Below are 22,269 nucleotides of genomic sequence, written 5' to 3' on the forward strand. Positions count from 1 at the left end.
TGCATATAAAAGATCCCTTGCTGCTAATCAAAAAGTGTAGCCCATAAAGTGGCGACTGTGGGTTTCCTCCCTCAGTATCTGTGTGGTCCTTAACCATATGTCCGACACCATATAACCGTAAATAAAATGTGTTGAGTGTGTTGTTAAATAAACCATTTCCTTCCTTCCAATCACAGGGCTATTTCTTATTCCAGTCAGTGAATCATGACTGCCATGGTATGTACTATCCTATCTGTGTGATGGTGCATATAAACTACCACTTGCTGCTAATGAATTGAAAAGAGTCGCTTATGGAGTGCAAGCCTTGAAATAAAAAAAATTGGTGTACCTGACACAATGTCCTGCACCAATCAATTTGTGCCTGACATAAAAGAAATTGTACCTGTCAGAAAACATTGTAAATAAAAATGAAATAATAATTGATATATTTAATTACTAAATAACCAATGCAGCAATTAAGGCAATAGTCACCAAATGATGACATTTATTATTGTTACGTACTTACTAGTCTATGATGCATTAATATATGTCCTCTGATAAAGCTGTATCCTAACTGGCCGTGAGCGACGTGAGCTATAATTTTAGAAATCATGGATTTCAATTGTCGTATCCTAACTGCACGCGTGCAATGCCTTTATATGTCGTGTCGCGTGCGTGCAGTTAGGATGAGGCAATAATCGCTCGCATCACTTGCGGCCGGTTAGGATAGGGCTTAACTCTTTCACCACTAAGTTTTACAGCCTTGACCTTCCCTGCACACTGAGTTTAAATAGCAGATTTATGATCATGTTTGTTAAAGGATAAAACTACTTGTTTTATCATTAATTTTAGTTATAGGCTATACATTTTCAGAAAGGTGAATGGACGGCTGTCTAGATAAAAAAATAATACTTTAAAAATGTTAGATTCAACAGGTATAAATCTGGTAATTACAGGTAAACTATGCATATTACTCAGCTATTTGAGTAGGTAGGACTGGTAATTTTAAAAAAACTACAGTACAAATGTTTTTCTTGTTGGATAATTAATTACCGTATTTGACCGGAAATAAGCCCAGGGGGCCAAGACAACTCATTGTGAGCTTGGCATGGGGTGGGCTTATTCCCAGACAAGGGGCCAGTTTTGTTGAAACATTTTTTAATAATAATAATTAAAATAAATAACAATACTTAAATGAACTAGGAAGAAAAAAAAAAGTTTAGTAGCACATCTATTAATTAGTGTTCCATTTGTTATTAATAAATAATAATTGTTTATTAATTAAATTGTGGTTTTTTTTACTAGTATCTAATTATCAGAAACACACCTTCTATGTTACAATTACTTACCAGTGCTGTTTATTTACATCCAAAATTTAATGCTGAGAAGACTTAAAACAACAGCAATTAACAACAAACTCTTTGTATACACACGTTTCTGACACAGGCAGCCAGCTTACACTACAAAGAATTGTCAATCTAAGGTCATTGTTCTTAGCCAATCAGAATAAGGTATTTGCTTAATTAGCATTAACTGCGGACCCAGTGTGGTGTTAAAAATAGACATTGGTTTTTAGTTCATACTTGGGCTTGGATACTTCAGAGAAATACTGCAGGCAGGAAATTGAAAACAATGTTACACACTGTTATTGTTAGACTGCTAAATCTCACTGGTGGTAAAATATTGTGTTACATTTGTGTTTAATTATCTTTTAAATGAACTTTGAGCAAACTTGCAATTTCATGTTATTTATAAGGTGACGAAGTTGGGGGTGGGCTTATTTATGAATGAGGGCCTAATTTCTTAAATGCTATCAAAACGGAGGTGGGCTTATTCAAAGACATGGGCTTATTTCCGGTCAAATACGGTAATTAACATTCCAGTTACAATTTTAAAAATATATTTACAATGCTTTTGCAAAATTAACAAGCCATAATAAGCTTTCATTTCATCATACCACACACCTTTGTTGTTAGCAGGATCTGTATCACGATTTTTTTTGGCATTCATGTTGGTAAATTACACAATTTTTCCATACACTGTATTGGAATAAAATAGCGAAAGTACTCTATGGCGTTTGTGTTAACGTCAAACACTTTTATGAGCCCCGGATTTTTGGTAAACGTTGATCTGCAGGTAACCGAATATGGCTCATGTGTCCAGGTAAACTCAGGCGCGTGGTAAAACAGTGGCAAGTCATCGGTATCATTTTCTTCTAAATTGCCATGTTGAATGACATTTCGTTCACGATCGCCAATCTCGATTAAATCAAATGCACCAAACTCCATATTATCCCACATTTCATCATCGGAAAACCCGTCATCTGAATCGCAACCATTGTTTTCAACAGACAAAATTTCGTCACCTCGGTTCATGTTTAATTACAGTCAGAATATCAGTATAAACTTGGAAAAACTCATTCAAAATTCGCTAGAACATGGGCGCAGCCATTACAGTGTGTCACAAGGCAGCTATGGTCGCGCGAGATTTTGTCTAATTATAATATTGACGCATCACTCGGCGCCAAATATGAACAGGTGTTACAAGCCGCTAAACCGGCCTGTCGTGCTGAGAGGCACTGGATATCGCTAGCCGGTATACCGGCCTGTTGTGGTGAAAGAGTTAAGAAACCCATGAAACTGTTATCACTATCACTTTGTGTTGAACTTTCAGATTCATGATGATCTGACTGAGACTCATCCATTTTTTTCAATGTCATCAGTGTCTTGTTTGTGGTAATATTCTATATTTTTGGTTGCCGAGTGATTTTTAGCATTTGTTACACGGATTTGTGGACCCTTTGATCCACGCGTCTGAAAAATCATAATTATACTGCATGTCATAAGTGTAACCTCGCCTTTGGTGTTTTCTTCAAACTGTAGCCACAAAGAGGCATTTGTATTAACTAAATCCTCCTTTTACCATTTTAGTTCAGTGCTAGATTTTAAGATCCTACCTCGCGAGATATTCGTTTGGGAATTTCCGGGGCATGATTTAATCGGAAGCCGCATGCCCGCGGGTACTGGGAACAGGGGCAGTTGATTTGTCATTATCGGTACCTGTCTGTTCTTTTACAGCAAAGACTGGAGTTATTTTGTTCAACATCCTTTGTTAACCACGAGGCAATTTGAATTGCAAACTTTAAACGAAAATGCCACAGGAAGTATATACTAAGTACGAAAGGTCAATTACTAATAATGCGTGACGTGTAAGTTCCCGAAAAATCCTACTAAACAGGTACACGGACTGTAGATGAACTTCGTGTTGGACTGTCAAGTGCCCCGCGAACCGGTTCGAATCCCACTGGTACACATTTGTGTTTTTTCATTCGTAATAAAAAAAAAAAAAAATCGGTGCATTAAGTGTATTCGACTCCAAAACAGCCAGCTTTTACTACAACGTGAGCTTCGGACATGATGACTGGCGCAATCGACATTGTTACTGACAAGTTACAAATTTGTACCGGACAATGACCGTGACTGGACGCTTATTTCAAGGCTTGGAGTGGCGGCAGCAGGTTTTCTAACTAATGATGTCTTTGGTCTTTAACCTAACACCATATAACTGTAATTAATGTGTTGTGTGTCATTAAAAAAGTTTTATAAAACGAATTGTTTTTAGAATAATCAGAAAACAATTTTGTAATTTAGAATCATCGGAATACTTTTTTGTCATTAGGAATGATTTATCATGCAGTTTTATCATGCAGAGCACAATTATTACAATATGGTTTTGTCATTCAGAATTATCACAATATGGTTTTGTCATTCAGAATTATCACAATATGGTTTTGTCATGCAGAATTATCACAATATGGTTTTGTCATGCAGAATTATCGCAATATGGTTTTGTCATTCAGAATTATCACAATATGGTTTTGTTAGTCAGAATTTTCACAATATGGTTTTGTCATTCAGAATTATCGAAATATGGTTTTGTCATTCAGAATTATCACAATATGGTTTTGTTCAGAATTCTTAAAATAGAGTTGTGTCATTCTGAATTATTAGAATAATTTTTTGTCATTCGGAATTATCAGAGTGCTGCTGTTTACTGTGTCGAAGTGCATTGAAAATAAATGAAGTTTGTTGTTGAAAACACCATCTCTGGAAATTCATCCTTGCTATGTACATTTATATTCATGCACATGTCAAAATGAATAAAGAAAGTAGTTGTCTTTGAACACTGATTACATAATTTTGCTTCATTTGTCTTCTTACATTTATGTGCAGGGTAGATTGCATTACAGCAACTCATTTCATATTGATGATGATGTTAACCTTTTCAATAAAGTTGGTGTAAGCAGCACCAAAAGAAATGATTGGTTTTTTAATGACATCCCCAGAACATACCTGATTATAATGGTGATATTTGGTCTATACATGAACAGACATTGAAATAAGAATGTTATCCAGGTTACAAAGAGGTTACGACATTAAAAAGGTCGAGACTAAAAAAACTGCCTAATGGATTGTTATTTAGGTAGTACTAAACCAGATAACTTCCGGCTGGGTCAAAGTTCGAGGTGCACCGAACTTTTGATAGAGAAGTGAACACCACAAGTCCTGTGATTGGTTATAAATGTGAGTGTGTTGGTTGTAAAAAATAATAGTTTCATCTGGGTAAAAAAAATTTGCAATTTTATTTCATCTAGTACCAATGTGTCAAGTAGCCTTGTGCTTGAAACATGTATGGGGTACCTGTAAAAAAAAGTACTCGAATTTTGTGCGAAACTAGGGTAGTCATAGACACTACCCGTTATCTCACAAGCGAGCAGCTTGACCCCCATTTTTTTCTGTTTCACTTTAAGTGTAAGGGTTGGTAGTATTTATATCCGTGGCGTTTATGTCGGTTGATACGTTGCAGGTAGGAGTTTTAGCCACATATGTTACTATTGTCGTCTATGGGATTTGATTTGGTAGTATACACCCTATAGCACATATTCAGTGCATAATAAACAATATTATGATTTTGTCATTGTATTTAATTAAACTATACTGGTTGATTAATTAGCCATCACTCGATCATGCAAGTTCACAATGACCTTGACCTTGACAATAATCTCTGTACATGGCTCTGAATGGAGTTTGAATCAAAGTTAGCACTGAAGAAAAGTTGGTTTTGGCCTATAATTCATACTGTAAAGATTTCAATAATTTCTTTTTACATGGTATTTGACTTGCCATATACAACTGCTCTTAAATATGGTATTATATATAGGCAACCTGAACTAAGATTTTAATAGCAATTTATTTTTATATTAAAAATAGCATGTGCCAATAGTGGGTTAATGTCTTTTAGTTTCCATTAACATTGTTAATTTTTTATGTATGAAATTCTGAAAACTCAAATTTGTAAAGAAGTTGATTTTTATTGTCATTTTGACATATTTATAGGGTGCTAAGTTATATTTTAGACAAATTTGTAGTTTTTGCAAAATTTAAAGTAAATTTGAAGAAAAACTTTACCAAAAACAGAATTAAATTTGTTGTCACTATTGTGTCTTCTGTTCTTATTTGTACATAACAATAAGGTTGTTAAACATATACTTAGATTTTTTCAGATCTGATTATCTGCATTGGATTAAGTTGATAATTTATTTTATTGTTAAAGCTGTATTACCTAATGTTACTAGCTAAATAAAATGCTGGATTACAGATTGTAGGAATACATCTATTGTACATATTGTATTCATCCGGATTAGAAAATAATGCAAGAAAATAGATGTTCGGGTAATTTTGTCATTTAAAAATAGTTTTTTTCAGTAATTAATCAAAAATAAATGTGTTAAAGCTGCATGATTATTCCAGATATCACAACTATTAAAACCTCCAACTACAGTAGGCTATAAATAAAATATAGTCAGGAATATTGGTGGCTGCCAATAGTTTTGATGGTTCATTATGAAAATCAGCATGGCCGATGGATTTGAAATTCCCACACCTGGTAACTTGAAGACACCCACACCCAGCATACAGGATTTCCTCCCAACACTAATGTTCAGGACATTAAGTCATTACTTCATACAGGTTTGTGTTTCCTTCCTCAGACAGTGTATTTTTTTAATACTGATATTTCTTTGATGTGCCTGTTAAGGTCTTCATAATCTAGGGGTCAATCAAGTGCATGTGTTTTAATGGAATTCTTTAAAGGGGTAGAGGTACTCTGACTATCTTTGTTGTCTCTACATATATACCTGAGTACACACACCCAACTGAAAGTAAATATCTTCAGGAGTTTTATTTTAAAACATTTTGTTGTTTAATATGACATATTGCATTTGTACAAAACTATATGCAATATATATGCTTTTTGAGGTGTACATTATATTAGGTTGCACTGTAGAAACAACAGTTTCAGTGAGGTTGTCAGTTTATGTCAGAATACACCAGATCCTGGTTGTCATAAAGACACATAGCTGGACACTTTTTGAAAAATGTATGTTATCAGTATAGGTAGTACTAAACCAAATAACTTCCGGCTGGGTCAAAGTTCGAGGTGCACCGAACTTTTGATAGAGAAGTGAACACCACAAGTCCTGTGATTGGTTATAAATGTGAGTGTGTTGGTTGTAAAAAATAATAGTTTCATCTGGGTAAAAAAAAATTGCAATTTTATTTCATCTAGTACCAATGTGTCAAGTAGCCTTGTGCTTGAAACATGTATGGGGTACCTGTAAAAAAAAAGTACTCGAATTTTGTGCGAAACTAGGGTAGTCATAGACGCTACCCGTTATCTCAGAAGCGAGCAGCTTGACCCCCATTTTTTTCTGATTCACTTTAAGTGTAAGGGTTGGTAGTATTTATATCCGTGGCGTTTATGTCGGTTGATACGTTGCAGGTAGGAGTTTTAGCCACATATGTTACTATTGTCGTCTATGGGATTTGATTTGGTAGTATACACCCTTTAGAAACACATACAGCATCAGTACAGTGAAGAAACTGCACATACATAAGGACGGTAAAGTCTAGCATTTCATCTTCATCCAGGGCCAGAATGTAGCTCAGTTGGTAGTACGCTCACCTCGTGTGATCCATGCTCTGACTGCTTTTTCAAGCCTCTGAGAATTGAAAATCTGTGTGAAATGTTTAATCATAATCATGTAATATTATTGTCATGCTGTCCAGTTTAGATGGATGAATATTTCATTAGCTTTGTTAATGACAGGCAATCGAATGTATTGCTTACGCACTGTCAACAAAATCTATATCAGGTTGTCATCTGTACATCACTTTAAAAAAAATCTTAATCTTCCTGAGCAATGAGATGCTTTCAAATAACTTAAGCTTGTTTTGAAAACAACAAATGAATTTAGTAGGAAGCTATTTCCAGTCATTATTACAAATGGTTTAGATTTTTTCAAGACCTGGGACTGGTGCAATCCTAAACAAGCCACCACACGACTGTCACTAATCTTCAGCTGACAATGGCTTGCAGCCTAACATTAGAAAAGTGGCACTTAAGCAATTTCCGGCTCACCGTCTGCAACGTTGTGGTAAGCACTTGCGAGCTGCCAAGAAAAATGTTGCAATGCAATTGGCTTGTTTGTTAAGGTGAACCGGACCGAATGTTGAAATTGTTAAACAAACCGCTTCTGTTGTCTTTATTGGCTTCCATGAATGTTGTAAAACATCAATCTCCTCTTTGATGTATGTGCTCATCTCATTACTAAGATAAACAGATGCTTGAACACATGACGATATACAAACCCTTTTTTAATGTCCATGTCTATGTGGGTCTGATCAAATGTATTGGTGTGCCATGACGTGGACACAGGCAATCATGTTCCGTGTTTGTTTAAACATACCATTATGAACAGGAAGAACAATGTAGATGATAAATCAGTTACCTAGATTGGCTTAAATCGATTGTCTGCTTATCTTGGACATTAGTAAACAGGAAAACCTATGCAGATGTCAGAAGATTAACAAATGAAATATGATCCTCATTAAACAGATCTTGATTTGTTTTTGGTTTTTAAGCATGCTCCTATCCATTTAATGTCAAAATATTTTGTCCTGGACATGTACCTGAGCTATTTAGGCTGGCTGTCTAGAGCAGAGGTTAATGGTGAGATGTTGACTATTAGTCTGAGAGAGAAGTTGTATGTCTATTATAGTCTTCCCTATTAAAATTTTCAGTTAACTCTGAGAATGGGGAGGGAGGATGTGGCCCAATGGAAAAGAGCTCACCTAATAATGCAAGATTGATCCAAGATCAATCCCAGTCAGTGGGCCCTTTGTGTCATTTCTTGTTCCTGCCAGTGTTCCACAACTGGTGGGGTGGGGCGTAGCCCAGTGGTAAAGCATTCACTTGATGCGCGGTTGGTTTAGGATCGATCCCTGTTGGTGGGCCCATTGGGCTATTTCTCATTCCACCCAGTGCTCCACAACTGATGTAATAAAGGCTATGGTATGTACTTGCTGCTAATCGAAAAGAGTAGCCCATGGAATGTTTCTTCTCTTCATATCTGTGTGGTCCTTAACCATATGTTAGACGCATGTGGTCCTTAACCATATGTCAGACGCCATATAACCGTAAATAAAATGTGTTGAGTGCATTGTTAAATAACACATTTCCTTCCTTCCACAAGTGGTGTAACAAAGGCTGTGGGATGGTGTGTATATAAAAACATCCATGCTGCTAAACAAACAAGAGTAGCCCATGGAACTGACATGTGAATCCAACACCTGCCAAACTTTAAACCTCTTGAATGATCCATACTATTTGGTTAAACAAAAATAATAAAAACACTGCATTTGTATGTGTGAAGGGTGGATTTTAAAGAGGGAATTCTGTGATTTTTGAGATTGAAGCAAATGAAATAAAAAATTTTTGCAGTGGTACAGTGCTCGCTCAATGCGCTTTCTGTCTGGGATCGATCCTCGTTGGTGGGCCCATTGGGCTATTTCTCGTTCCAACCAGTGCACCACGACTGGTATATTAAAGGCCATGGTATGTACTACCCTGTCTGTGGGATGGTGCATATGAAAGATCCCTTGCTGCTAGTCAAAAAGAGTAGCCCATGAAGTGACGACAGTGGGTTTCCTCTCTCATTATCTGTGTGGTCCTTAACCCTGTGTTTGATGCCATATAACCATAAATAAAATATGTTGAGTGTGTCGTTAAATAAAACATTTCCTTCCTTCCTTCCTTCCTGATCAATCTTTGACCCTCAATATATAATTATGTATGCTGGATTAATCGTTGTTTTGCACACCACACCACCCTACGTGCAATGCATGTTTCCAGTGTATTAACAACAACTGTAAATCATTGTCCAGGCCAATTTCTGTCCACACCTCAGTTATTTGTAAATTGAATGGATGTTTAACGACACCCCAGCACAAATAATACATCGGCTATTGGGCATCATACAGTGGTAATGAAAATAAATAAAGTGATGATCAACATCAATATAAAAATTCAAGACTTAAACAAAAACAGTGTAAAGAACTGTGCAAAAACACAAATATCACAGAATTTTACGGATACTGAATTTTACTAAAAACTTCAATTTTGTGCTGTATTGGCCATTCTCAAAGAGAATGTTCACCCCTGCACCACGGTGAGGTTACAGCACACGCAGGGGTCAGTTATTTGTGAGGGTGTATCTTGGAACAATGGTAACATGAAGGTCCATGACCATCATGAACTTATGACAATGACACTGTCAAATTATCACCTATTCATGAAGGTGTTGACCTTGTTTAGGTTGTGCTAAAAAGCTGTAAACAGTTAGGACAAACGGTCTTTTTTACATAAACCATTGCTCATGTGCTGTATTTGAATTTGCTATCTTGTGTTGTAATAAACACATTGTTGTTTTGGGGGATGTTGAACTAAGTTTCAGTTTCAGTACATACATGTAGGTAGGTAAGTGATAAGTTGTTTTTACCCAAGCTGCATTTGGATTGCCAATTGCTTCCAATATTTAGGACATAGTCTATGAAAACAAAAATGGGCCGTTTTGGAGAGGTGGGGGGGGGGGGGGGGGGGGGGGGGGGGGGGGTTGTGGAGAGACAACTACCCTTCTTGCCATATTTTACACCGGGTATAGTCACGGTGATAGTTTATTGATAGCAAAATTCTAATTTTATTCTATACAGAAAGTAGATAAACAATAGTGTATGGGTCCATAGCAGACGGAAATATGTTTTAAAATTGACTTTATCATGTTTTATACATGAAGCTTATTGATTTCTGTAATATAACAGAATTTCATTACTGCCAGTGTATAAAATTAATAATGATTTTAACAATGACTTCTTTTTTAATTTCAGTTTCTGAGATAGAAAAAGTCCAGGATGCGTTTATTGTTGCTGTAGAAGATGATGCCCAGCAGAAATTGGAAAATGCTGCAACACTTCAAAATGTCGTCCCTCGGGATATGATTAAACTGTCTTCTGAATCTCATAAATCTACAGACAAATCACCACAGCACTCGGATACATTTGTAAAAGATACTGTGACAAATACCGTTTCCATGCCGATAGGAAAGAGCCCCAAGAAGAAGGCCAATGGTCATGCCAGCAATGGAGAAATGAACGGGAACACACAGTTCATTGAAATGAATGGATACCTTGAAAATGACACCCCTAAGAAGGGCAAGGGAAAGTCCAAGAAGGATGGAAAGCGCCAAAAGGTGGAGAGAAATTCTGAAGCCCCCTTGATAGAGGATCTTGATGCTCAAGGGCTACTTGCTCCAAATGGACACCCTTTGAGTCAGAACTTGCAGAATCGGTCGAGAGAGAACATTACAGACAGTGAGGTAGAACACAGCTCGTTTGAGTTCGAGGATCCAGGACCTCACAGGGAAATGGCAGTAGACTGTCCTGATGGATTTGTTGCCACTGTTAAGGGCCCTCCCAGATACCCCCCTACCCAGCCTCACACACCCAGAGGTTCACAAATGACACCTGTAAAAAGTTTAAATTCTTCCAGAGACTACTATGAATCAGACCCGAGCCTCGCCACTGGAGCGGGGTCGGTTCCCAACAACCAGATGCAGCCAACCATGGAACAATTGGAGCGTCTCCGCCACCACCAGGAGGAGCTGCGCAAGCGGCGTGAAGAGGAGGAGAAACTTAATGAGGAAAATGAGTTCTTACGCACCTCAATTCGTGGATCTAAAAAGTTGCAGGCCCTGGAGGGCAATAAGAAAGTGCTTCCAACGGGAATTTGTAACACTGCCTTCATGGATGGGGAGGAGGAAGATATGTATGATGGAATGCCTGCTGCTCCTCTTCCACAACTGACGGGCAAAGAAAACTACATGAAGCAGAACATTGGTAAGTTTACCCAGTCGGTGTACATACAGTAAGTAGTTTTAGCTATAGTCCTTCCCACAGGAAGGTTATTTATTTCTGAGCTGATTGTTTTCTAAATTGCACACACATTTTTTAAATTATTATTATTTCCAAAACACACTTCTTTTCTTCTTACATCAAATAAAACTGATATTATTTACTAAAACATTGTTCGTGTTTTTGCCATAGGCAAATTGCTCACCTAAGGCAATTTTGGCCTGCCTACAGCAATTTTGGGTCTGCCTACAGCAATTTTAAACCTGTAGCTTTGCAAGAAATATTAAAGTGATCAACCACTGCCGTCGCTAGAGCCCATGATCCATCAGTATCACAATTCATATTGCAACTACAGCAATTTCCGTCAGTGTCATTGTTAGGTTTAAGCTTTGAATATTTGAAACTATATTCAAACAACTCAATTTGTATTCTATTTAAACAGTTGAGTTGTAATTAAAGTGTGTCATTGGAATACTTAATATTCTCAAACACTGGGCATCATAACAGTTTCGACAGAAATTCATGAGTGCATAATATGTTAAAATATCCCTGGGGGACTGTGTGCACAGAAGTAAGAGTTTGAAGTTTTTAATTTCTTTTGACTGCTGGAAAAACAAACATATTTGCCAAACATAATGTCTGGTAACTATAAACAAATTTACCGGCCTCAGTGGCGTCGTGGCAGGCCATCGGTCTACAGGCTGGTAGGTACTGGGTTCGGATCCCAGTCGAGGCATGGAATTTTTAATCCAGATACCGACTCCAAACCCTGAGTGAGTGCTCCGCAAGGCTCAATGGGTAGGTGTAAACCACTTGCACCGACTAGTGATCCATAACTGGTTCAACAAAGGCCATGGTTTGTGCTATCCTGCCTGTGGGAAGCGCAAATAAAAGATCCCTTGCTGCCTGTCGTAAAAAAGAGTAGCCTATGTGGCAACAGCGGGTTTCCTCTAAAAACAGTGTCAGAATGACCATATGTTTGACGTCCAATAGCCGATGATAAGTTTAAAAATCAATGTGCTCTAGTGGCGTCGTTAAATAAAACAAACTTTACTATAAACAAATTTGTTTATAGATTTATAATGTACTTCATTAAAGTGTCACATTATACACCATTACTGTCTGTGAGATGGTATTCTTTGTTCAATCTATTAGATGTCCATAATTTACTGTTTAAATGACATGATAAAGTTGTCTTTAATTCGATCTATAACATTTAGCATTTGAGCTTGACTATAAATTAATGAAAATTGGTCCAGAAGGAGTGCTTTAGACAGAATGTTACCATAGTAATAATGCTAATTAGATGAAGAATGAAGACATTTATTCCAGGTTCATGCTCTTGAATTTGGTTGACATATCTGTGTTGATGTTTTTCCCAATATTCCTGCTAATTCTTCCACAGCCAAATTGGTTTGTCCCCAGTAATGGACAAGAATGAATTCATTAGTGCTTCGTTTAATCATCTTTTCAAATGACTGTCATGTTTTCAGCTGTACAGAAGCTGATAAAATTGATATTTATTTGTGTCCATACACAATACATACAGAGTTCTTTATTTTCTAAACTTGATCCATCTCGTTTTGCGTGTATATATACACTGAACAAAAAAAGAAACTTCCGATTTGTACATATAGTATTTGTTGTGTTAAAGAATTCATTACACAATGAATTCTTTAGGTAGTATTAGCCTTGAGCTGTATTATCAGGATTCATGAATTTTATCGATTATTTTTGCACTGTTAATCGTCGACAACGTGAAATTCAATTTGCATGTGCATGCATGGTTCGACATGTCCCGTGTAGTATTTCGGTCAATTTGTTTTACTTGTCTTACTGACATTGTAGTCAAGTGAACGAAAACGCTTCAAAATTTGTAAAAAAAATTAAGTTTTTTACATTGTAGCATTTTTAGTATGCCAAGAATACCCAATAATTTACGCGAACGGCGATTGGCATGCTTGATGCTGGCATATCGACAGAAGATGTTGCAAGGCATGTTGGGAGTTCTAATCAAGCGATACGAAATCTTCGCGTAAGATTTTGAACAACAGGAAGCACCAACGACTTGCCAAGTCGTGGACATCCGCGTGGTCAAGACCACTATATCATGAATACGCATTTGCGCAATCGATTCCAAACTGCCACTGCTACTGCTGCTAACACACCTGGGCTTCATAATAACCAAATCAGTGGGCAAACTGTTCGTAATCGTCTGCGGGAGAACGGTTTACATGCACGACATCCTTACATCGGATGCGTTTTAACGCAACGTCATCGTCTAAATAGTCTTAATTGGGCACGTGTACACACTCGTTGGATACGGCGATGCTGGAATACCGTTCTTTTTTCGGATGAATCCCAATTTTCTTTACAACGTGGTGATGGCAGGGTGCGCGTCTACCGTTGGAGAAATGAATGCTATGCTGACTGTTGTGTTCTTGAACGAGATCGTTTCGGGGGTGGGGGTTGTGTCATGGTCTGGGCAGCCATTGCCCATGGTTATCGTTCATCACTAGTCATCATTGATGGCAATTTAAATGCTCAACGTTACCGCGTTGACATTCTCGCTCATCACGTCATTCCTGTGTTCCATAACAACGCCAACATCTGGATTTTTCAGCATGATAATGCCACCTCTCATACAGCTAGAGACACTGTAAATTTTCTTAGGACAAATAACATTGATTTCATTGATGACTGGCCCGCTAAAAGTCCTGATCTCAACCCCATCGAGCACGTCTGGGATAGTCTGGACAGACGATTGAGGCGTCGTCCCAACCCACCCGCTAATGTCAACGAACTTAGTCAAGCGCTCATTCAGGAATGGAACAATATTCCACAGGCAGAAATCAACACTTTAGTCAATTCTATGCGCCTGCGATGCACTGCAGTGGTCAATTCAAGAGGTGGTCATACCCGTTATTAAGTGGGTGGGTTTTTTTTTAACCCCTACCACACTTCGTCAAAATTTCTCCCAGTTTGTTAACCTATGGCCATGATTTTTGCACCAAACAATGCATCATGGAACACTCTTTAAACGCATATATAACAATTATTCCCCCGGTTTGTTTTCATCAAGTTATGTTCAAGCAAAGTTAGTGGAAGTTTCTTATTTTGTTCAGTATATATATATATATATATATATATATATATATATATATATATATGATGTCAAAATTGCATGCTATTACAATGCACCAAGTTGAAAGTTGAACTGATTTCAAGTTATTTTCTCCAGTGGAATTTTAAAGGATTCATATCTTTACCCGAGTGCAGCTATTGAACCCCATAAGAGAATTGGATATACAGTGTCTTAAAGCTACGTGCACTTCATTCTCAAAATAATTTCATCATTATTTTTATAAAATGCATACAATACCTTCCTTAATATATTATCCTATACACATCAAAAACTATATAAAGTTGGGTGTTTTGTTTTTGCTGTAAAGTGGCAGTCCTTGTACAGAGAGAATTGAACCATATACTGTGGTCAAGAACAGCTCTCCCCTGTAGATAAAGCACTGCATACCCTTATGCCTATATAATATCTTTTGAAATTGGTTTTGTGCAGAGATATGCTATGTACATGTAATTGCAGATTAATAATCATCACACATGTTTCAGCTTTTATTGCTTTAGTGTTTTGGAGTAGATTAATGCATATTATTGTTTGTTTTGGGTTTTTTAAAAACCCAACACTTTCTATTGAGAGTGAAGTACAGTTAAAGGGCATGTGTTAAGTTTATAAAATTGTAAATATTATTTATTAATATTTGTTTTAAAATTTATAAATTATACCTTGAACATGCTAATAATTTTTTTTTACAATTAATTAATTTTATTTACTGGTATTTAGAAAATGTTTGTTCTTAATTGTAAAATCTTTACATAATGACTTGAAGGTTAAGCATGGGATATTACAGTTACCACATATATGTAATGTTTTTTTCAGCCATATTTCTTAATGGTGAAGAATGTGCTGTTACTTTGATAGATTTGTATAGGATGGATTAATTTGTAGATATTTAAAACAAATAAATGTACAACTGAGAGAAATATGAGACAAATATTTGTTTCCATATAAATAGTCCATATACATATTTTTTCTTTGTTATTCAAAGTCATTTTTCTTATTGTGTGTCTGCGTTCATGCATCTTTGTTATCAAACTGGAAGTGAAATATACTGAGCTATTCTCAACCAGTGTTTTTATTTATTAAGTCTTTGAGTGGGTTTATGAAATGAACTTATTTGCATTTCATTTACTTGTGATTATAGTTTTATGTTTATTTTCTCCTTATTGCTTTACCTACATTAAGTTTATTTACAACCTTCTTACTTTCAATCATCATTTTGTTTTCAGGAATTGAAGACTTGTTTCAGTCTCTACATCACATTCGCAGTGAGCTGAATTCTTCTGAGGATCAGTCAGAAATTAAATTTGTGAATAACGTGTTCCATAATCGCCAGTTTCAGCAGGCTGTGCAGATTCACCAAAAAATCGTAGACATTACTTCACAATCCCCTCCACCCAAACCCACAGCTGTGAACTCTCAGGATATTACGAACGATGTGTTTAATGTGGTGCAAAATTCTCCAGACCCCTATGCAAGAGAACTGGCCAATCTGTTACGGAACCCTCACCTAACGGTTAGTAATGTGTAATAGGGTTTATCTTATTACGGTAGTCCTCTACCGGTTTAACGCTTTAACCGTATGGGCTATAGGTTTTGTCTCCATCCTTCTCTCTGTCTGTTTTCCTGACTTTTTTTGTGTGTAATATCAGGCGCGGATACAGGTTTTCTGAAGGGGGCGGGTCCAACTGTGATGACTGATCTCTCCTTTTACACAGAACAGTTAATATAATCATGTTTCCCCTTAAAGATTATGGTCGGTTTTCAAAAAGGTGGGGGGGGGGGGGGGGGGTGGAGAGAGAGTCTGGACCCCTGGAACCCCCTGGATCCGCTACTGTATATTGAACTGCAATTTTATGTATAGCTTTATGTTTTACTGTTAAAGATCAAGTTTGATTATCATGGTGATTTATCCATTTTTGACAGAGTTATGGTCCTTGAACTTAGAGATAAGAAAATTTGTTGGGCCTGATACAGTGGTAGGTGAGATGTATAGCTTTAGCAGTACTTTGAGAATGCTTTTTGATTCCAAGGTCTGTCGTTCTTATCAAATCATATAGGATCATCAAACCTTGCATGCAAGTACAACTTGGGATAACGGTGTGTTGCATATCATAGCCAGGTCATCATGACCTCCTTTTCACACATTACTGCACATTAAAGGAAATTCTTGACTGAGCCATATTTTCATTATCAATTCATATAACCCTTTCAGTAATTTGTGTGCTTGTCCATTATACTCCTTACAGGCATATTATGTATCATTATTCTAAGTTTGTTAGTCACTAAGCACCCAACTTGTATTTCCCTATTCCAACTGATCATTCATGGCCAGATATAAGAGGGTTGGTGACACACACACACATGTATTCATGCACACACGCATGCATGCACACACACCCACATATATATATATATATATATATATATATATGAATATACACACACACACACACGTATATATATATATATGCATGCATGTCTATATATAAAGGGGGTTCAAAAATGACACTACATACAGTAGATAGAGAGGTCAACAGAGAGGTCAACATCAAGTGTTTCTGGGCTGACTTTGTTAGTGAAAACAACTCCCTGCCTGTTTGAAGACCCACCCTACAGGCATGCTAGTAGTAACGGCTGCATGCTAGTAGTAACAGCTGCCTGTTTGAAGACCCACCCTACAGGCATGCTAGTAGTAACGGCTGCCTGTTTGAAGACCCACCCTACAGGCATGCTAGTAGTAACGGCTGCATGCTAGTAGTAACGGCTGCCTGTTTGAAGACCCACCCTACAGGCATGCTAGTAGTAACGGCTGCATGCTAGTAGTAACAGCTGCCTGTTTGAAGACCCACCCTACAGGCATGCTAGTAGTAACGGCTGCCTGTTTGAAGACCCACCCTACAGGCATGCTAGTAGTAACGGCTGCATGCTAGTAGTAACGGCTGCCTGTTTGAAGACCCACCCTACAGGCATGCTAGTAGTAACGGCTGCATGCTAGTAGTAACGGCTGCATGCTAGTAGTAACGGCTGCCTGTTTGAAGACCCACCCTACAGGCATGCTAGTAGTAACGGCTGCCTGTTTGAAGACCCACCCTACAGGCATGCTAGTAGTAACGGCTGCATGCTAGTAGTAACGGCTGCCTGTTTGAAGACCCACCCTACAGGCATGCTAGTAGTAACGGCTGCATGCTAGTAGTAACGGCTGCATGCTAGTAGTAACGGCTGCCTGTTTGAAGACCCACCCTACAGGCATGCTAATAGGAACGGCTGCATGCTAGTAGTAACGGCTGCATGCTAGTAGTAACGGCTGCCTGTTTGAAGACCCACCCTACAGGCATGCTAGTAGTAACGGCTGCCTGTTTGAAGACACACCCTACAGGCATGCTAATAGTAACGGCTGCCTGTTTGAAGACGCACCCTACAGGCATGCTAATAGTAACGGCTGCCTGTTTGAAGACCCACCCTACAGGCATGCTAATAGTAACGGCTGCCTGTTTGAAGACCCACCCTACAGGCATGCTAGTAGTAACGGCTGCATGCTAGTAGTAACGGCTGCCTGTTTGAAGACCCACCCTACAGGCATGCTAATAGTAACGGCTGCCTGTTTGAAGACCCACCCTACAGGCATGCTAGTAGTAATGGCTGCATGCTAGTAGTAACGGCTGCATGCTAGTAGTAACGGCTGCATGCTAGTAGTAACGGCTGCCTGTTTGAAGACCCACCCTACAAGCATGCTAATAGTAACGGCTGCATGCTAGTAGTAACGGCTGCCTGTTTGAAGACCCACCCTACAGGCATGCTAGTAGTTACGGCTGCCTGTTTGAAGACCCACCCTACAGGCATGCTAATAGTAACGGCTGCATGCTAGTAGTAACGGCTGCATGCTAGTAGTAACGGCTGCATGCTAGTAGTAACGGCTGCCTGTTTGAAGACCCACCCTACAGGCATGCTAATAGTAACGGCTGCATGCTAGTAGTAACGGCTGCCTGTTTGAAGACCCACCCTACAGGCATGCTAGTAGTAACGGCTGCCTGTTTGAAGACCCACCCTACAGGCATGCTAGTAGTAACGGCTGCCTGTTTGAAGACCCACCCTACAGGCATGCTAGTAGTAACGGCTGCCTGTTTGAAGACCCACCCTACAGGCATGCTAGTAGTAACGGCTGCCTGTTTGAAGACCCACCCTACAGGCATGCTAGTAGTAACGGCTGCCTGTTTGAAGACCCACCCTACAGGCATGCTAATAGTAACGGCTGCAACATTCTTAGCCATTACTCAACTACATGTACAAACATTCCTTTAGTTTCCTTGCTGATATCTCTTCATTACTCCAGACTCTCGGTGTTGCCCACCATGCAGCAATAAATACTGGTTTATGGATTCCAGAATACTGAGATAAACCATAGAAGTGTACTTGGAAACACACCCTTGGGTTATCAGTAACTGTATAGTCGCAGATGTGACCTGGTGGTGGAGACATTATCTCCGAGATAGCTCTAGAGGATAGGCATTGTTCGGGACAATGATTTACAGTTGTTGTTCACAAATGTCTATACAGGCACAGTCCTCAAAACAAATTCACTTCCAGTGATTCATGATTTTCATTGAATAATTATACAGTCTGATGACTGAGGCATGGTACTACACCATGCTAAAACAAGCTGGGGTAAATGCTTTAATAATGCATAAAATAAACACTAGGAATCTCGGGGGGGGGGGGGGGGGGGATGTGAAAATAAGATACCAGTAGTACATGAAACCAGTTGACTATATCACATGGATATTGTGAAATGACCATTCATTTATTTTGAATTACTTAGAGAATTGTCACAATTATTGTTACAAAGTGCATTTGTACACTTGTGCATCTCTAATTTTCTGTTAATTTTATAGTCTGAGCTGGATTCACCGTAAACCTTTATTATAAGAACCTCATGCAAAGCTAATGATACATAATTGTTTTTGAGTCATACATTACAATACTCAAGTACTCTGGAACGGACCGAGTCTAGCAAGACTCTTAAGTCCATTCACAGGACTCTAGTACCCTTACAAGAAAGAGCACTCTCATTAATTATATTTTTCTTACATTATTTTGCCATATGCTTGCCACAAGTTACATTATAGGGTTATAAGACATGGAGGGAATGCAATACAATGGCATGATTTGGTATCCCATGTTTACCACTGGAATTAAGATGCTTAATGCTATCTTACTTTATTCCTTAGTCTCATTATTATCTAGTACTAGGGTCCGGGTTGAGTTTGACCCTTGAGTACTCGAGTCAAATATTTAGGATTCGCTTAGGCCCTATTTATAAGAATGCAACAAACATAGTTTTCTTGTAGAAATTAATTAATAAATGTTTTATAACAAACCTGCAGGAATAAAAATGGCTTGTACACCCAATAAACAGGTGTACATGCAAAACAAATTAATAATGTATTCTTCACAAAGTGAAGCTTAAAAAAATATTCTACATTTAGGTAATCACAAAGTTAAATGATTTGTATCTATTACAAAAAGTGTACAAATTTGACTGCTCACCAAAGTGAGTCAGGACCAATGGCAGATAGAGGATACATACAACTTCATGTAAAGAAACAGACTGCCGTTAAATTGATGTTGTTAATAATTGTGATTGCTTGGAGTGCCAGTAAGTTGAGCATCAGATGTGAAATGTAGTTGTTAATAACATGTTCTTCATTGATTGAGTGCGGTTGTCTCCTAGACTGGCCACTTAACATCTGCAAATAACCCTGGCCTTTCGAATACTCGCTGTGCCAAAAGTCTGTTTAATTTAGCTTGTCGTCTGTATGCTATTCTGTGTGACTTCCGCATCAAGACACCTCCTGCTCATTACCAGTGGTGTCAGTGTACACGACATCCCATCTCGTCTCCCCGTCTCCGTTTGTCAAGCAAGTCATTCGCGGTACAGCCAGTGATACCACACTGACAGGGTCTACAGGAATCCAGCAGACATTTATCACTTTCACCTTCATCTGGTAGTTCAAGTACAGTGTTACATGTATTTTGGGACATAATTAATGCAGAACAAGAGGGCTCCACCTACAGTACGGGGAGGTTTAAATATAAGATAGTCTTATTCAACTTACTGTACTAGCACAACAACTATGCTATACAACCTGAGTCATCTCCTCCACTGCAGAATTGTCTTCCCTTGCCGGATGTATATCCATATCCGCGCATGGGCAGACCATCGTTCTCAATTCTGCAGTCCTCCATTGTAGACGTTTATTACGAGCTCTGCAAACTTTTCGGGTTTTTTTCGTAATTGTCTTACGTGAAACGTTTATTAAAGTGTATTTGTGTTTATTTATTTCCTTAACCCGTACCAAGGCATACAGCAGTCGTCGCATACCTCAATCGTTGGGGTGGCACCAAGTCCGAGTCACTGAGTCGCAGGGCCTTGGAGATCCAGGAATTGTGCAATCAGTGGGGCATTGTGTTGATGGCAAAACACATTCCCTCATCAGTCAACGTCTTGGCGGACGCTTTGAGTCGTCGTTCACCTGTCCAAACAGAGTGGATGTTGCACAAGGTTGTTGCGGGCAGGATTCTGCTATTGTGGGGGAGTCCACAAGTGGATATGTTCGCGACCAGGCTGAACCACCAGTTACCGGTGTTTGTGTCACCGGTTCCCGATACTCTGGCTCTGGAGTACGATGTGTTGAACATGGACTGGACGGGGTTGGATCTGTATGCCTTCCCGCCCCCAGTCTTACTCAGCAAGGTTCTGGCCAAGGTCGGAATGCAACCGTGTCGAGTGACGCTCGTGGCGCCGGGTTGGGCAGCCCAACCATGGTTTCCTCAGCTTCTGTCACCATTAGTGCAGGAGCCGGTGCGCTTGCCACCCCTTCCGGATCTGCTCAGCCAGCGGCTGCGGCAGCCGGTGTAGCACCCGAAGCCGGAGGTCTTCCTGCTTCACGCGTGGAGATTGTTGAGTTTTCCCTGCGAGGCAGAGTCTTTTCGAAACGAATTGCTGAACTCGTCTCCTCTTCGAAGCGCCGGTCAACTGAGCGAGTTTACCAATGCCACTGGAGCGCTTGGGTTCGTTGGGCAGGTGAACGGGATTTCGATCCCTTATCACCTACTGTCAATGACTTAGCTGAATACTTTCTGGCCTTGGTCCAGGAAAGGAAGCTTAAAGTTCAGACAGTCAAAAGTCATCGTTCTTCCATCTTCACTACTCTCAGGCAGTGTGGTCGGACAGACTTTTCCACAAATCTCGTATTGCATGATTTACTCAAATCTTTGCAATCCACGGTTGAGAGGCCTTCGCTTTTGCCAAAATGGGACGTCTTTCTGGTTCTTCATGCGCTCAAGGGTCCGCCTTATGAGCCATTGCGGTTTGCCACTCTTCGATTTTTGACTTGGAAGACGCTTTTCCTGGTCTCTCTTGCGGTTTGTCGCCGTATTAGTGAGATTCATGCGTTCTTGCATGATTTGGTCGATTATAACCCTGATAGGTCGGTTACGTTGCGGACTGATCCCATCTTTGTGGCTAAGAACCAGGCGCCAGGGGAGGAGTTTCCTCCGGCAATCATTCAAAGTTTGTCTTGTACGTTGCCTTCTGATAATTCAGACCGTCTTCTTTGTCCGGTCAGGGCATTGAAGTATTATCTGCATCGTACTACACTTCTTCATGGTGGGAAGAAGAGGCTGTTTATTTCTTACACTGAACAGCCGGGAGATATTACTAAGAATGCATTGTCTCGATGGATTGCTGCAACCATCAAGCTGGCGTATGAGACGGCAGGAGATCATGTTCTGCGGAACCTCTCAGTTCGGCCTCATGAGATTCGAGCGATCTCAGCTTCCTTGAAT

The 22,269-nt window shown here is 39.0% G+C and overlaps 1 protein-coding gene across 5 annotated transcripts in view; it reads left to right on the forward strand.

Moving 5' to 3' along the window:
• LOC121371653 (MAGUK p55 subfamily member 5-like) overlaps positions 1-22,269 on the forward strand; it is a 69,973-nt gene that overhangs the window by 28,112 nt on the left and 19,592 nt on the right. For all 5 annotated transcript variants that reach the window (XM_041497698.1, XM_041497697.1, XM_041497699.1 and 2 more), the window contains 2 exons: positions 10,263-11,270; positions 15,651-15,937. In XM_041497698.1, the coding sequence (XP_041353632.1) occupies positions 10,370-11,270; positions 15,651-15,937 (1,188 nt within the window). In that variant the 5' untranslated portion in view covers positions 10,263-10,369. The remainder of the gene's footprint in view (positions 1-10,262; positions 11,271-15,650; positions 15,938-22,269) is intronic.

Source organism: Gigantopelta aegis, chromosome 4, assembly GCF_016097555.1.
Source record: "Gigantopelta aegis isolate Gae_Host chromosome 4, Gae_host_genome, whole genome shotgun sequence".
Taxonomy (NCBI): Eukaryota; Metazoa; Mollusca; class Gastropoda; order Neomphalida; family Peltospiridae; genus Gigantopelta; species Gigantopelta aegis.